Genomic DNA, 18494 nt, shown 5'->3' on the forward strand with positions numbered 1-18494 from the left:
TTGTGTAATATTTATATAGGGGAAAAGGTGGATCCCAACAAAAGAATAGCAAATCAGCTTCGTCTGGAAGTGGTAAGTGAGCTAGTTCAGCACTCATCACCCTGCTATGCTCGCGCAATTCTCATTGAGTGAAGTGTTTTAATTACTTTACTCAATCAGTGTTAATTATAGCTTCTTTGCTCTGCCTTGGCATCTAAATAATAGAAGCGAATGTGTTAAGTGTATCATCGCTTTGCAATAAACTGTTTTCATTTCACAACCGCGTAAACATAAAGTTTGACGTCAGCTTATGCCAAATCTGGCAAAGGCATATGTTCCGCTCAAAGCTTTTCTGTGTCCTTCAATGCAACCCAATTCATCACCAAAACAATGTGCAGTGGTTGGAAGATCACATCCTTGCATCCAAGGTCAGTATGCTTGAGTCAAAGTGATTGTTCTCATTATCTTCCCTCCTGTGTTTTTGAAATTTAATGTGACTGCCATCAAGCACAGACGCTACTCTCCATAACCCACCGCCGAAGTATGAAATGATAGTGAAAAGGCATCAAAACTGTTGAGTTGAAGGGTTCGATTCTAGCCTCGGATGACTGTCTGTGTGGGGTTTGCAGTGTGAGTTTCCTCCGCGTGCCCTGGGTTCTTCCCACAGTCCAAAGGTTTGCAGTTCAGGGTGGATTGGCCATGCTACATTGTCCCACAGTGTCCAGGGTTGTGCAGGTTAGGGTGGATCGGCCAAGCTAAATTGTCCCATAGTGTCCAGGGTTGTGCAGGTTAGGGTGGATCGGCCAAGCTAAATTGTCCCATAGTGCCCAGGGACACGTATTTTGGGTGGATTGGCCATGCTAAATTGTCCCATAGTGTCCAGGGGATGTGCAGGTTAGGGTGGATTGGCCCATAGTCCCCAGGGATGTGCAGGTTAAGGTGGACTGGTTGTGCTAAATTGTCCCATAGCCTTCAGGGATGTGTAGATTAGGGTGGATTGGCCATGCTAAATTGTCCCATAGTGTCCAGAGATGTGCTGGTTAGGGTGGATTGGCCATGCTAGATTGTCCCATAGCCTTCAGGGATGTGTAGATTAAGGGGGGTTGGCCATGCTAAATTGTCCCACAGTGTTCAGGGATGTGTAGGTTAGAGTGGATTGGCCATGCTAAATTGTCCCATCGTGTTCAGGGAAGTGCAGGTTAGGGTGGATTGGCCATGCTAACTTGTCCCATAGTGCCCAGGGATGTGCAGGTTAGGGTGGATTTGCCATGCTAGATTGTCCCATAGTGTCCTGGGATGTGCAGGTTAGGGTGGATTGGCCATGCTAAATTGTCCCATAGTGTGCATGGATGTGTAGGTTAGAGTGAATTGGCCATGCTAAGTTGTCCCATAGTGTCCAGGGATGTGCAGATTAGGGTGGATTAGCCATGCTAAATTGTCCCATCGTGTTCAGGGATGTGCAGGTTAGGGTGGATTGGCCATGCTAAATTGTTCCATTGTGTCCAGGGATGTGCAGGTTAGAGTGGATTGTCCATGCTAAATTGTCCCATAGTGCCCAGGGATGTGCAGGTTAGGGTGGATTGGCCATGCGAAATTGTCCCATAGTGCCCAGAGATGTGCAGGTTAGGGTGGATTGGCCATGCTAAATTGTTCCATTGTGTCCAGGGATGTGCAGGTTAGAGTGGATTGTCCATGCTAAATTGTCCCATAGTGCCCAGGGATGTGCAGGTTAGGGTGGATTGGCCATGCGAAATTGTCCCATAGTGCCCAGAGATGTGCAGGTTAGGGTGGATTGGCCATGCTACGTTGTCCCATAGTGCCCAGGGATGTGCAGGTTAGGGTGGATTGGCCATGCTAAATTGTCCCATAGTGCCCAGGGATGTGCAGGTTAGGGTGGATTGGCCATGCTAAATTGTCCCATAGTGCCCTGGGATGTGCAGGTTAGAGTGGATTGTCCATGCTAAATTGTCCCATAGTGCCCAGGGATGTGCAGGTTAGGGTGGATTGTCCATGCTAAATTGTCCCATAGTGCCCAGGGATGTGCAGGTTAGGGTGGATTGGCCGTGCTAAATTGTCCCATAGTGCCCAGGGATGTGCAGGTTAGGGTGGATTGGCCATGCTAAATTGTCCCATAGTGCCCTGGGATGTGCAGGTTAGAGTGGATTGTCCATGCTAAATTGTCCCATAGTGCCCAGGGATGTGCAGGTTAGGGTGGATTGTCCATGCTAAATTGTCCCATAGTGCCCAGGGATGTGCAGGTTAGGGTGGATTGGCCGTGCTAAATTGTCCCATAGTGCCCAGGGATGTGCAGGTTAGGGTGGATTGGCCATACTAAATTCTCCCATAGTGTCCAGAGATGTGCAAATTAGGTGCATTAGTCAGGGGGAAATGTACAGTGGAATGGGAGTGGTTGGGTTACTTTTCGGAGGGTTGGTGAAGGTTTGTTGGGCCAAAGGGCCTGTTTCCACACTATCGGGATGCTATGATTCTCTTCAAAGGGGATGTTCGCTGATGAATGCATAATGTTCAGCGCCATTCGTTACTCCTCAGATACTGAAGCAGTCCATGGGCAAATGCAAAAAGATCTGGGCAATATCCAGGCTTGGGTTGGAAAGGGGCAAGAAACATTTGTGGCACACAAGTGCCAGGCTTTGGGCATCCTCACTTTGAGACAATCTAACATTTCCCTTTGTCATTCCATGGTGTGTGAATTCCATTGACCAGAAACTGAGCTGGATTTGCCATATAACTGCAATGACCAAAAGAACAGGTCAGAAGCTAACAATATTGTCGTGAGTACCTCACCTCCTGACTCCTCAAAGCCTGTCTAACCTTGACAAGGCACAAGTCAGGAGTGTGAGGGAATACTCCCCACTTGTCCTGGATGGGGGCAGCTCCAACAACACTCAAGAATCTCGACCCCATCCCGGGACAAAGCAGCCCCCGCTTGATTGGCACCATATCCATCTCTCCCCTCTCAATGCTCAGTAGCAGCAGTGTGTGCCATCTACAAGATGCACTGCAGAAATTCACCGAAGATCCTCAGACAGCACCTCAGACGTGACCATTTCCATTGAGAAGGACAAGGTCAGTAGATACATGGGAATACCAGCAACTGCAAGTTCCCCGCCGAGCCACTGACCATCCTGACTTGGAAATATATCGCCGTTCCTTCAGCGATACGCTGAACTATACGCTGGCGTTGTGTGATTTTTAAGCCTGACAGTTGGTAGACTGGACAAACAAAAAATAGGAATCACTGGAGAAACTCAGCGGGTCTGGCAACATTCGTCAAGAGACAGAAAGGCAGCTTTAACATTTCGAGTCCAGCAAGTCTTCTTCAGCACTCAGCGTGAGGCGTTGCTGACGTTAAGATTAAGAGAGAGCTGGTGAATGATTAGATTAGATTCCCCATAGTGCAGAAACAGGCCCTTCGGCCCAACCAGTCCACACCAACCCTCTGAAGAGTAACCCACCCAGACTCATTCCCCTCTGACTAATGGACCTAACACTATGGGCAATTTAGCACGGCCAATCCACCCTGACCTGCACATCTTTGGACTGTGGGAGGAAACCGGAGCACCCGGAGGAAACCCACGCAGACACGGGGAGAATGTGCAAACTCCACACAGACAGTCGGCCCGAGGCTGGAATCGAACCTGGGACCCTGGTGCTGTGAGGCAGCAGTGCTAATCCACTGAGCCACCATGTATGGATCTTCAGTGAGGAAGGTTGGGATACCCGTGATCCTGGGAGGATTTGAAACCGGAACGATAAAACTGCGCTCGGAATCCAGGTGCGTTGAGCCAAGGCAGTCAGAGCCCTGAGCTGTGGCCGTGGGACCCAATTTCGGCCAATATCTTGGCCAAGCATTAGAATGACAGCAATGACAGTGAGCGAGAAGCAATACTATCGGGAGAGAGGGGCACAATGTCTTCATGCTGGGCATACCCGGAAGAGATGTGGCAGTGAGGTTAACACAAAAATGGATCGCAAAACTGAACTCTGGTCAGGGACATGCTGCCTGTCTCTCTCCACAGATGCTGCCAGACCAGCGGAGTTTCTCCAGGGTGGTTCTGTCTTTGTTAATGACGCCAGCAGCCAGCTGAGCTGAGTATTCCCATAAACAATCGGGGATGATTCTTTACAGATGAGCTTAAATTCTTGTTCTTTCCCCATTCATTCATAAAAGCAGGCAAATTTGAACCAAAACTTTACTCTTCGGCCCAACCAGTCGACACTGACCCTCTGAAGAGTAACCCACCCAGACTCATTTCCCTCTGACTAATGCACCTAACACTATGGGACAATTTAGAACATAGAACATAGAACAATACAGTGCAGAACAGGCCCTTCGGCCCTCGATGTTGCGCCGACCTGTGAACTATTCTCAGCTCGTCCCCCTACACTATCCCAAAATCATCCGTGAGCTTATCTAAGGATTGTTTAAATCTCCCTAATGTGGCTGAGTTGACTACATTAGCAGGTAGGGCATTCCACACCCTTCCCACTCTCTGCGTAAAGAACCTGCCTCTGACACCTGTCTTAAATCTATCACCCCTCAATTTGCAGTTATGCCCCCTCGTACAAGCTGACGTCATTATCTTAGGAGAAAGACTCTCACGGTGTACCCTATTTAGCATGGCCAATTCACCCTGACCTGCACATCTTTGGACTGTGGGAGGAAACCGGAGCACCCGGAGGAAACCCACGCAGGCACGGGGAGAATGTGCAAACTCCACACAGACAGTTGTCCAAGGCTGGAATCGAACCCAGGTCCCGAGAGGCTGCAGTGCTAACCACTGAGCCACCATGCCACCCAAATTTCTCAAGGGCAAGTTCTTGTTAGGAGATTTTTTTAAAAATAAGGGCACAGTCTTATTGGAAAGCTTGCAGAGTAACAAGATCTAAATCTTGATTTTACAGGACCAGCGGCATCTAGCAATGGGACCAATCCAGAAAACATGAAGGTAAAAGAAACATTGTCTCTCACTTTTTATTGTTAATTTGTTTGGAGGTTTGAGCAATTTAAACTGCATCAGCATTGACTTTTCACTGACTGCATTTTTAACGTAAAGGATATTATATAATCTACATGGATCCGTCAATTCCCTTTCATCAGTGAAGTGGTGGAAGACGTCAATAATACTATCAAACATCACCCGCTCAGCAATAACCTGCTCAGTGACGCTCAGAATCCCTACAGTGTGGAAACAGGCCCTTCAGCCCAACAAGTCCACACCGGCCCTCCGAGGACTAACCCACCCAGACCCATTCCGCTACACATTATCTTATATTTATCCCTGACCAATGCACCTCATTTACACATCACTACGGGCAATTTAGATTAATTAGATTAGATTCCTACAGTGTGGAAACAGGCCCTTCGGCCCAACAAGTCCACACCGACCCTCCGAAGAGTAACCCAACCACACCCATTCCGTTACACTATTATCCAATATTTACCCCTAACCATGCACCTCGTTTACACATCACTATGGGCAATTTAGATTAGATTAGATTGGATTCCCTACAGTGTGGAAACAGGCCCTTCGGCCCAACAAGTCCACACCGATCCTCCGTAGAGCAACTCACCCAGATACCCAGCTTGGCTAATTCACCTAACCTGAACATCCTTGGATTGTGGGTTCCACCGAGACCACTCAGCTCCTGACCCCATTACAGCCTTGGATCGAAATGGCCAAAAGAGCCGAATTCCAGAGGGGAGATGTGAGTGACAGACCTTCACATCATGGCTGCATTCGACTGAGCGTGGCATCGAGGTGCCCGAGCAATGCTGGAATCAATGGGCGTGAGGGGGGGGGAATCTCTCCTCTGGTTGCAGACATACCTGGCATGGAGAAAGATGGCCCTAGTTGTTGGAGGTCAGTCATCTCAGCTCCAGGGTATCTGCGCAGGAACTCCTCAGGGTAGTGTCCTCAGCCCAACCATTGGCATGGTGGGCCTACCTCCAGCACTGTGGAGGTTCAAGAAGGCAGCTCGACTCCACCTCAGCTACTGTGTCCATTGCTCTCGATGTGGTCTCCGCTACATCAGGGAGATAGGGCGCCAACTTGTGGAGCGTTTCAGGCAACGCCTCTGGGACGCACGCACCCAACAACCCCACCGCTCAGTTGCCAACCATTTCAAATCCCCCTCCAACATACCCCCAAGGACATACAAGTCCTGGGCCTCCGACGCCGCCAAATTCAAGCCAACCAATTGCTGGAGGAAGAACGCCTCAACTTCTGCCTCGGGACCCTCCAACATCGACTTCACTAGTTTCCTCATCTCCCCTTCGCTACCCCCCACCTTATCCCAGATCCAACCCTCGAACTCAGCATCACCCTCTTGACCGGTCCGTCCTCCCACCTATCCACCCCACCCTCCCCTCTGACCTATCACCATCACCCCCCCCCCTCCCAACATGCATCTACCTATCTCCTTCCCAGCTACCTTCCCCTCAGCACCCTTACCACCCCCCCCCCCGCCCCCAATTTATCTCTCAACCCTCCTTCTCCCCGCACCCCCACCAACATTCCGGATGATGGACTTATGCCCGAAATGTCGATTCTCCTGCTCCTCGGATGCTGTGCTTTTCCAGCGCTCACTTTCCAATCACCCCCTCAAAGGGTGACTAGGGACTGGCGAAAAATGCTGGCGTCAGAGATACCTGTGTCTCCTGATTGAATCAGATAAGATTAGGTTCCCTACAGTGTGGAAACAGGCCCAACATGTCCACACCAACCCTCTGAAGAGTAATCCACACAGACCCATTTCACTCTGACTAATGCACCTAATACTATGGGACAATTTAGCATGGCCAATCCACCCTAACCTGCACATCCCTGGACACTATGGGACAATTTAGCATGGCCAATCCACCCTAACCTGCACATCCCTGGGCACTATGGGACAATTTAGCATGGTCAATCCACCCTAACCTGCACATCCCTGTGCACTATGGGACAATTTAGCATGGCCAATCCACCCTAACCCTCACATCCCTGGGCACTATGGGACAATTTAGCATGGCCAATCCACCCTAACCCTCACATCCCTGGGCACTATGGGACAATTTAGCATGGCCAATCCACCCTAACCCTCACATCCCTGGACACTATGGGACAATTTAGCATGGCCAATCCACCCTAACCCTCACATCCCTGGGCACTATGGGACAATTTAGCATGGCCAATCCACCCTAACCCTCACATCCCTGGGCACTATGGGACAATTTAGCATGGCCAATCCACCCTAACCCTCACATCCCTGGGCACTATGGGACAATTTAGCATGGCCAATCCACCCTAACCCTCACATCCCTGGGCACTATGGGACAATTTAGCATGGCCAATCCACCCTAACCCTCACATCCCTGGACACTATGGGACAATTTAGCATGGCCAATCCACCCTAACCCGCACATCCCTGGGCACTATGGGACAATTTAGCATGGCCAATCCACCCTAACCTGCACATCCCTGGACACTATGGGACAATTTAGCATGGCCAATCCACCCTAACCCTCACATCCCTGGGCACTATGAGACAATTTAGCATGGCCAATCCACCCTAACCCTCACATCCCTGGGCACTATGGGACAATTTAGCATGGCCAATCCACCCTAACCCTCACATCCCTGGGCACTATGGGACAATTTAGCATGGCCAATCCACCCTAACCCTCACATCCCTGGACACTATGGGACAATTTAGCATGGCCAATCCACCCTAACCCGCACATCCCTGGGCACTATGGGACAATTTAGCATGGCCAATCCACCCTAACCTGCACATCCCTGGGCACTATGGGACAACTTAGCATGGTCAATCCACCCTAACCTGCACATCCCTGTGCACTATGGGACAATTTAGCATGACCAATCCACCCTAACCTGCACATCCCTGGGCACTATGGGACAATTTAGCATGGCCAATCGACCCTAACCTGCACATCCTTGGACTGTGGGAGGAAACCGGAGCACCCGGAGAAAACCCACACAGAAACGGGGAGAAGGTGCAAAATCCACACAGACAGTTGCCCGAGGCTGGAATTGAACCCGGGTCCCTGGTGCTGTGAGGCAGCAGTGCTAACCCCTGCACCACCTCTAATATCAAGTTGCATGTCAATCGATCTCGATATCAATCCAGTAAACAATCTCTGATCTAACTCCAATGCTTTTGGCTCCCTCTTTAGATTAGGAGACCAAAGCCACACACAGTACTCCCAGATGTGGTCTATCTAATACCTTTTCGAACTAAAGCAAAACCTCTCTTACTTGTATGTTCAACTCCTTACGTCCCAAAGTCTGCCGTGCTCTGGAAGGGGCCTCCCTGAGCACTTTTGTTCCCTGTGGTTTATATGCCTATGATTTGTACTTCCCCAATGTCAAGCAGGACCATTGAAGCCTTACTTATTGCTGAGCAGCAGCAGAGGGTAAAGCCGATGTCGTCTCCTCCACCATTGTTTCAGACAGTGGAAATGAGTAAGGAGCTCCAACTCAGAGGAGGTAGCGACCCCGGCTCAGGTTACAGGGCACAGTATCAATTTTCTCAACACCAGGTGACCCAGGGACGCTCAGAATCGCACACCAGGACAGAGCTGTCAACTTCTCTGAAGCGGATGTGGCAGCAGGTCAAACTCACAACAGCCATGAATTCCTCCAGCTCTACATGCTGACAGAGATTTGATGGTGGTGGCATCTGTAGCTCTCTCTGTCTGCCCACAATCGTGACCCTTGACCTTGTGACAGCCACCATTTCTGCCCACGTTGCTCCAGATGAAGCCAATCAGAATGGGGTGCCTTTGAGTCAACGAGCTAATGAATTTCTTGCAAGTTAATGTGGAAGCACTAGTTTAAGGCTGTGTAAGTTCAGGAACTACAGGTCTGTTGAAAAAAAAGCATTCCATGGATCTGATTGAGGAACACTGAAATGAAAACGGGAATCGCTGAACAGATTCTGTAGAAATGCTGTGTTTATCATTGTCAGATCAGGCACAGTTTATTGAAACTTTTCCCTCATTGGAGGTCTAGTTGACAGTGAAGAAGGTTACCTCAGAGTACAATAGGACCTTGATCAGATAGGCCAATGAGCCAAAGAGTGGCAGAGGGAATTTAATTTAGATAAATTTGAGGTGCTGCATTTTGGAAAGGCAAATCAGGGCAGGACTTATATACTTAATGGTCAGGTCCTGGGGAGTGTTGCTGAACAAAAAGACCTTGGAGTGTAGGTCCATAGATCCTTGAAAGTGGAGTTGTAGGGAGGTAGGTTAGTGAAGAAGGCATTTAGTATGTTTCCCTTTCTTAGTTAGACCATCAAGTATAGGATTTGAGAGGTAATATTGAGGCTGTACAGGACATTGGTTAGGTCACTTTTGGAATATTTGTGTGAAAGACTGGTCTCCTGTTATCAGAAGGATGTTGTGAAACTTGAAAGGGAATACTGTGTGCAATTCTGATCTCCCTGCTATAGAAAGGATGTTGTGAAACTTGAAAGGGTTCAGAAAAGATTTACAAGGATGTTGCCAGGGTTGGAGGATTTGAGCTGTGGGGAGAGGCAGAGCAGGCTGGGGCTGTTTTCCTTGGAGCGTCGGAGGCTGAGGGGTGACCATATAGAGGTTTACAAAATTATTGAGGGGCATGGATAGGATAAATAGGCAAAGTCTTTTCCCCGGGGTCGGGGAGTCCAGAACTAGAGGTTTAGGGTGAGAGGGGAAAGATATAAAAGAGACCTATGGGGCAACCTTTTCACACAGAGGGTGGTGCATGTATGGAATGAGCTGCCAGAGGATGTGGTGGAGGCTGGTACAATTGCAACATTTAAGAGGCATTTGGCTGGGTATATGAATAGGAAGGGGTTTGGAGGGATATGGGCCAGGCATTGGTGGGTGGGACTAGATTGGGATGGGATATCTGGTTGGCATGGACGGGTTGGACCGAAGGGTCTGTTTCCATGCTGTACATCTCTATGACTCTATGACAGGGAGGAGGGAGAATCACATGCTTTTGATCAAGATTGGGGATGTGGGTCTGAAGTCACATGTAGGCCAGACCAGGTAAGGATGGCAGATTTCCTTCTCCCAAGGATATTTGTGACCCATATGGGTTTTCATGACGATTCCCAATGGTTTTGTAGAAATCGGAATCTTAAGTCCAGATTTTTTATTGCTTTCCAGCTACCCAGAATGTTAACTGACTGCAAAGGCTGAAACCCAATCTCAGCTACAGGCCATTTCCAGCTGAAATTCACTGGTACACTGGGCAGTTATTCCTGGGTGTGGCTTCCAAGTCGTGACCAAAATTGCCTCTCGCAACATTGAGCTACACACACACACACACACATACACACAACACAGAGATACACACACAGACACACACACTCACACAATCTCTGTCTCAGACACCCTCTCTCTCTCTCTCTCTCTCTTACTCACGCACACACACACATACACACAGACACACACACTCACACATTCTCTGTCTCAGACACCGTCTCTCTCTCTCACACACACACACACACAAGCACACAGAGATACACACACAGAGATACACACATACTCACACATTCTCTGTCTCAGACACCCTCTCTCTCACACACAAGCACTCACACCACATTCTCTGTATCAGACACCCGCTCTCTCTCACACACACATACACAGACACACACACTCGCACATTCTCTGTCTCAGACACTCTCTCTCTGTCTCTCTCTCACACACAATGCACACACACAGAGATACACACATAGACACAAATTCTTTGTCTCAGACACCCTCTCTCTCTCACACACACACACAAGCACACAGAGATGCACACACAGAGATACACACACAGACACACACACACTCATTCTCTGTCTCAGACACCCTCTCTCTCACACACACACACACACACTCACACATTCTCAATCTCAGACACCCTCTCTCTCTCACACACACACACACACACATACACACACACACACAGACACACATTCTCTGTCTCAGACACCCTCTCTCACACACACACACTCACACATTCTCTGTCTCAGACACCCTCTCTCTCTCTCTCCCTCACACACACACACACACACACACACACGGACACACGGACACACATGCGGATGCACACACACATGCAGACACACACACACATGGATACATACACACATGCGGACGCACACGAACACAAATACACACGGACATGGACACACACACGCGCGGACAGATAGATAGAGAGAGAGACAATCAGACATACAAACACACACATACAAGGGCACACTGACACACATGACAGATAGACACAGGGAGAGAGAGACAGACACACACACACACATACAGATGTGCACACACATGGACGCACGCAAACACAAAGACACACATGCAGTCACACACACAAGGACACACACACACGACAGATAGAGAGAGACAAACACATAAACACACTCACACACACACACAAGGACACACACATGACAGACACAGTGAGGGAGACAGGCACACACATGGACACACACACGCAAGGACACACACACGGACACACATACACAAGGACACACACAAAGACAACAGACACACACGACAGATAGACCAAGACAGACAGCCACATACAGTACACACACACACACACTCACTTACTTATTTGGATGTGAACATAGGAGGTATAGTTAGTAAGTTTGTAGATGGCTCCAAAATTGCTGATGTAGTGGACAGCAAAGAAGATTACTTTAGAGAACAACAGGACCTTGACCAGATGGGCCAATGAGCTGAGGAGTGGCAGATGGAGTTTAATTCAGATAAATGTGAGGTGCTGCACTTTGGAAAGGCAAATCAGGGCAGGACTTATGTACTTAATGGTGAGGTCCTGGGGGATGTTGCTGAACAAAGAGTCCTTGGAGTGCAGGTTCATAGTTCCTTGAAAGTGGTGTCGCAGGTAGACAGGATAGTGAAGAAGGTTTTATTGGTCAGAGCATTGAGTACAGGGGTTGGGAGGTGCTGCTGCTGCTTTTCAGGACATTGGTTCGGCCACTATTGGAATATTGTGTCCAATTCTGGTCACCGTGCTATAGGAAGGACGTTGTGAAACTTGAAAAGATTCAGAAAAGATTTCCAAGGATGTTGCCAGGGTTGGAGTGTTTGAGTTAGAGGGAGAGGCTGAATATTAGATTAGATTACATTAGATTACATTACAGTGTGGAAACAGGCCCTTCGGCCCAACAAGTCCACACCGACCCGCCGAAGCGAAACCCACCCATACCCCTACATTTACCCCTTACCTAACACTAGGTAAGTGAATCCCATGATCTTGACCCAGTAACACTGAAGGAACGGCGATCCCCTGACATTTATCCCTTCACCTAACACTACGGGCAATTTAGCATGGCCAATTCACCCAACCTGCACATTTTTTGGACAGTGGGAGGAAACCGGAGCACCCGGAGGAAACCCACGCAGACACGGGGAGAACATGCAAACTCCACACAGTCAATCGCCTGAGGCGGGAATTGAACCCGGGTCTCAGGCGCTGTGAGGGAGTGAATCCCATGATCTTGACCCAGTAACACTGAAGGAACGGCGATCCCCCGACATTTATCCCTTCACCTAACACTACGGGCAATTTAGCATGGCCAATTCACCCAACCTGCACATTTTTTGGACAGTGGGAGGAAACCGGAGCACCCGGAGGAAACCCACGCAGACACGGGGAGAATGTGCGAACTCCACACAGTCAGTCGCCTGATTAGGGCTATTTTCCCTGGAGCACTGGAAGCTGAGAGGTGGCCTTATAGAGGTTTATAAAATCATGAGGGGAATAGAAAGGGTAAATAGACAAGGTCTTTTTGAAGGTGGGGGTGAGCTACCTCCTTGAACCACTGTCGTCCATGTGCTAAAGGTAAGCCCACAATGCACTGAGGGAGTGAATCCCATGATCTTGACCCAGTAACACTGAAGGAACGGCGATTGGTTTCCCATTCAGGATGGCGAGTGGCTTGGAGGGGAATTTGCAGGGGCTGGTGTTCCCACATAACTGCTGTCCTTGTCCTTTGAGATGGAAGTGGCCTAGATGGAAGGTGCTGTCTCAGGATTCTGATGAGTATTTTGTAGATGGTGTACACTGCTGCTACTGAGAGTCAGTGGGGGAAGGAGCAGATGTTTGTGGATGTGGTGCCAATCAAGTGGGGGCTGCTTTGTCCCTGGGTGGTGTCGAGCTTCCTGAGTCATAGAGTCATAGAGATGTATGGTACAGAAACAGACCCTTCGGTCCAACTCGTCCATGCCGACCAGATATCCCAATCTAATCCAGTCCCATTTGCCAGCATCCAGCCCACATCCCTCTAAACCCTTCCTATTCATATACCCATCCAGATGCCTTTTAAATGCTGTAATTGTACCAGCCTCCACCACTTCCTCTGGCAGCTCATTCCATACACACACCACCCTCTGTGTGAAAATATTGCCCCTTAGGTCCATTTTATATCTTTCCCCTCTCACCCTAAACCTATGCCCTCTAGTTCTGGACTCCCCCACCCTAGGGAAAAGATCTTATCTATTTACCCTATCCATGCCTCTCATGATTCTATAAACCTTGATGAGGTCACCCCCTCAGCCTTCAGTGCTCCAGGGAAAACAGCCCCAGTGTTGTTGGAACTGCCCCCATCCAGGGCAAGTGGCGAGTATTCCATCACACTCCTGACTTGTGCCTTATAAACAGCGGAGAGGCTTTGGGGAGTCACAAGGTGAGTTACTTACTACAGGATTCCCAGCTTCTGACCTGCTCATGTAGCCACTGTGTTGATATGATGAGGTCCAGTTCATTTTTTTTAGTGGGGATTAGGTGATGGTATTGACATTGAACACCATGGGTTGATGGTCAGGCTAGCTGTTATTGGGGATGGTCATTTCCTGGCATTTGTGTGGTGGAAAGTGTTTATATTATTGTATAAGATCTATGAATACTGGTATAAGACCAATGAGTACTGGTATAAGACCAATGAGTACTGGTATAAGACCAATGAGTACTGGTATAAGACCAATGAATACTGGTATAAGACCAATGAGTACTGGTATAAGACCAATGAATACTGGTATAAGACCAATGAATACTGGTATAAGAACAATGAGTACTGGTATAAGACCAATGAATACTGGTATAAGACCAATGAGTACTGGTATAAGACCAATGAATACTGGTATAAGACCAATGAATACTGGTATAAGAACAATGAGTACTGGTATAAGACCAATGAATACTGGTATAAGAACAATGAGTACTGGTATAAGACCAATGAGTACTGGTATAAGAACATTGAGTACTGGTATAAGACCAATGAATACTGGTATAAGACCAATGAATACTGGTATAAGAACAATGAGTACTGGTATAAGAACATTGAGTACTGGTATAAGAACAATGAGTACTGGTATAAGAACATTGAGTACTGGTATAAGACCAATGAGTACTGGTATAAGACCAATGAGTACTGGTATAAGACCAATGAATACTGGTATAAGACCAATGAATACTGGTATAAGAACATTGAGTACTGGTATAAGAACAATGAGTACTGGTATAAGAACATTGAGTACTGGTATAAGACCAATGAGTACTGGTATAAGAACATTGAGTACTGGTATAAGACCAATGAATACTGGTATAAGACCAATGAGTACTGGTATAAGACCAATGAGTACTGGTATAAGACCAATGAGTACTGGTATAATACCTATGAATATTAGTATAAGACTGATGAATATGAGTATATGTACAAGATGAATATATGTACAAGATCTATATATATGTATACTGAAAAAGATGCCCAAGATTATTTTGTAAAATGTTCAAGATCCATATATCAATGCATAAAATGCACAGCACCTACATCTTAGTGCTTAAGACACACAAGACCTATATAATAGTGTATAAGATATATAAGATCTATGTATTATTTTGAAAGATGCACAAGATCTATATATTATTGATTAAAATATCCAGTGTAAGATCTACAAGACCTATGTATTAGCATACAAGATGTAACACATTTAAGTGTTTATATAATACATATAATCATATATAAGATGTATTAGGCCTATATATTCATATATAAGATGCACAAGACCTGTACATTGCTGTATAAGGTGGACTGGACTATATATATCAGTGTTAGCGATGCTTGAGAAGATTGTAGCTCAGGTTAATGATCAGTCTGTAAGTTAGCTCGCTGAGCTGCAATGTTTGTTTTCAGACATTTCGTCACCGTGACTCGGTACCATCATCAGTGAGAGTCACATATACCTATGTATTAGAGTGTAAGATATTCAATGAATAAGTATTCTGACTGTGCAATCATTTCTTTTTTTGTTTTATTTCAGACATCAGGGACAGATGTTGTTTATTCCCAACCGAACATTAACCCTTTGCACGCAACAGCTCCACCTGAACTGACTGATAGCAATAAGACTGCCTATGCCGAACTGAAGTTCACATGAGTTTGTATTTGAAGGAAAGAGTATATATAATTATAATCACTTATCCACCTTAAACGTAATACAGATGCTTGGATGTATGCTGAGACTTTCAGTGTCCAGCTTCTCAAGAACAAAAGCTAACAGACTTTTACAAAAGGAAGGCATCCAGCAAATTTAGTTTTCTATTTTTTTTAAGAAAATGATTCCCCTAAAGGGACAGAATTATTAAGTAATAGTTACTGCAAGTCTGCGTCATAAACTCAGGCTTAAATTGTTGGATGGAGAAAACCAATGAATCAATTCTTTCCTTCCAAAGTGCTAGGCCCGCAACAGTAAACACAAATATCTATTTTCTTAGCTAATATCACGCCGTCAAATTTATAACCCAAAGTAAACGACACCTACAATATACAGCATTGAAGTTGACCTTTCTGATGAATATGCCGTTGCCCTTCTCTGGCTGGCTTAGATTAGATTCCCTACAGTATAGAAACAGGTCCTCCAACTCAAACTGACCCTCCCAAGTGTAACCCACCCAGACCCATTCGCCTACCCCCTGACTAATACACATAACACTATGGGACAATTTAGCATGACCAATTGACCTGACCTGCACATTAGATTAGATTAGATTAGATTAGATTAGATTAGATTAGATTACTGACAGTGTGGAAACAGGCCCTTCGACCCAACAAGTCCACACCGACCCGCATCCTATCCCCTGACATTTATCCCTTCACCTAACACTACGGGCAATTTAGCATGGCCAATTCACTCAACCTGCACATTTTTTGGACAGTGGGAGGAAACCGGAGCACCCGGAGGAAACCCACACAGACACGGGGAGAATGTGCGAACTCCACACAGTCAGTCGCCTGAGGCGGGAATTGAACCCGGGTCTCTGGCGCTGTGAGGCAGCAGTGCTAACCACTGAGCCACCATGCCACCCAAGTCATTGGAGTTGACCTTTCTGGAGGGTATGCCATTGCCCGTCTCTGGCTGATTCTTCCAGGTTTATGCCAAACGCCCATGAGGGGATTGAACTGATCCAGAAACAAGCAACCTTCACGGTCCCTTAAGACTGCAAACAGCTTAAAATGTTGAGGCATCTGACTTAATTGCTGTTGACGTGCAAAGTTGAATGGAGGGAGGGGAGGAGGGATGATGCTGAAGGGAATCTAAGATTGCCGGCATTTATACCAATAGAAAGCCATTTTTTCTTTCCATAAACATGATCAGGCTTTCCCTTATCGCACTTACTCTTCCCAAAACGGAGGCGTGTGAGCAAGCTTTCTGAAACATGATGCGCTCAAGCCGTTTCGCGGTGGGTTCTCAGGCCCTGAGATTTCTGATGGGGTTGCTACAGTTTGTCAAGGAAGCATATGAAGGGCCCGGGTGTCAGAGTTCTGGCCTGGAGTCGAGAGTGAAGTAATTGCCTCCGTCCCCCGTTTTCCGTTCGCCGATCGCACACGGTATCGCAACTCTGCCGCGACCACGTCCCTGCTTCTGCGAGGTGGGAGTGTCTACTTGACAGCTCCTGGTTGGGAAGCAATGCTTCCAATTAATAAAGGGGGTTGATGCACTTGGCTGGCTGGCCTGCAATACAGATTGAAGCTCACAGCCTGGGTTCAACTCCGACATCTGTCTGAGGCACCTGCGAAAGGTGTCTCTTCCCCCTACCTGAGGTATGGTGACCCTCACATTAAACCACCACCAGCCATCTCTCTTTAATGTGACAGTATACCTTTACAACAAAGCAGTACAGTAATCCTTTTATTAACCTGCATCTCAGGAATGCATCAGACAATCAAAGATTCCGGATGATCAAGAGGCCCACATAATCGATGTGGAAACACGTACTAAGTAACGGAAATGAAATGCACAACGCTGTTATACTTTATTTATAGCGTAAGTCACTTAAATGATAATAAAACTTTGCCTTAAATAAAACTTACCAGTTAAAAAGCCTTGTGACTTGCACCCTCAACTGACTACTCAGACATTTGAGGAGGAATTGACTTGAAACTGAATCAATATTTCGGGTGGCTATTCAACTGTATGAGTATATTTACATTGATGTGAACAGCTTTAAAAACTGTAATGATTGGAGAGTAAACTTCATGGTGTTTGAGGGACATAATTCTTGCGATTTTATCGAGACTGCCAGTAGGTAGGGTGCAGGTTAAAACAAAGTTCGCTGTATCGTCATCTCGAGAGCGTGGTGCTGGAAAAGCACAGCGTCCGAGGAACAGGAGAATCGACCTTTTCAGGCATAAGCCCTTCAAAGCTTTTCCAGCACCACACTCTCGACTCTGATCTGCAGTCCTCACTTTCTCCTGTATCATCATATAACCTCAAAAGGGGGGGGTCATAGAGTCAGAGAGATGTGCAGCATGGAAACAGATCCTTCGGTCCAACTCATCCATGCCAAGCAGATATCCTAACTTAATCTGCTCCCAGTAGGCCCATATCCCTCTAAACACTTCCTGTTCATATACCCATCCAGATGTCTTTTAAGTGTTGTCCTTGCCAGGCCAGAAAGATGAAGCTAGTGGTATCATCACCAGGTTATTCAGCCAGACATCCAGTTGACGTTGTGGGGACCTTGGTTTGATGGAATTTGAATCCAGTAAAAATCTGGAATTAAGAATCTCATGATGATCATTGATTGTTGGGGGAAATTGGTCTTGAGGCTTATATATGACTCTGAGACACGCAGCGATGTGCTTGACTCTTAACTACAATCTGGGAAATGAGGGTAATAAATGCTGTCCTGCCCAGAGACACACATGTCCTGTGAAAGAGTTCATAGGGTCATGCAGTACAGAAACAGACACCTCGGTCCAACTCATCCTAGGTTTCATAAAGTGAACTCCTTCCCATTTGCTTATGTTTGGCCCATATCCCTCTAAACCTGTCCTATCCATATAACTAACCAAATGTCTTTTAAATGTTGCAACTCATTCAATCAGCATTAACTCCAGCCCAGATTTTTTAATTTCATAGAATCCCTACAGGCCCTTTGGCCCAACAAGCCGACACTGAACCTCTGACGAGTAACCCCACC

The 18494-nt window shown here is 47.0% G+C and overlaps 1 protein-coding gene across 2 annotated transcripts in view; it reads left to right on the plus strand.

Moving 5' to 3' along the window:
- Positions 1 to 17394, plus strand: part of LOC122544166 (cell adhesion molecule CEACAM5-like) — a 76477-nt gene extending 59083 nt beyond the window's left edge. For both annotated transcript variants that reach the window (XM_043683200.2, XM_087980996.1), the window contains 3 exons: positions 20 to 72; positions 4906 to 4949; positions 15332 to 17394. In XM_043683200.2, coding sequence (XP_043539135.2) covers positions 20 to 72; positions 4906 to 4949; positions 15332 to 15448 — 214 coding nt within the window. In that variant the 3' untranslated portion in view covers positions 15449 to 17394. The remainder of the gene's footprint in view (positions 1 to 19; positions 73 to 4905; positions 4950 to 15331) is intronic.
- Positions 17395 to 18494: the final 1100 nt, after the last annotated feature.

Source organism: Chiloscyllium plagiosum, unplaced genomic scaffold (assembly GCF_037043375.1).
Source record: "Chiloscyllium plagiosum isolate Xiang-an unplaced genomic scaffold, Cpla_swu_hap1 HiC_scaffold_38, whole genome shotgun sequence".
NCBI classification, from domain to species: Eukaryota; Metazoa; Chordata; class Chondrichthyes; order Orectolobiformes; family Hemiscylliidae; genus Chiloscyllium; species Chiloscyllium plagiosum.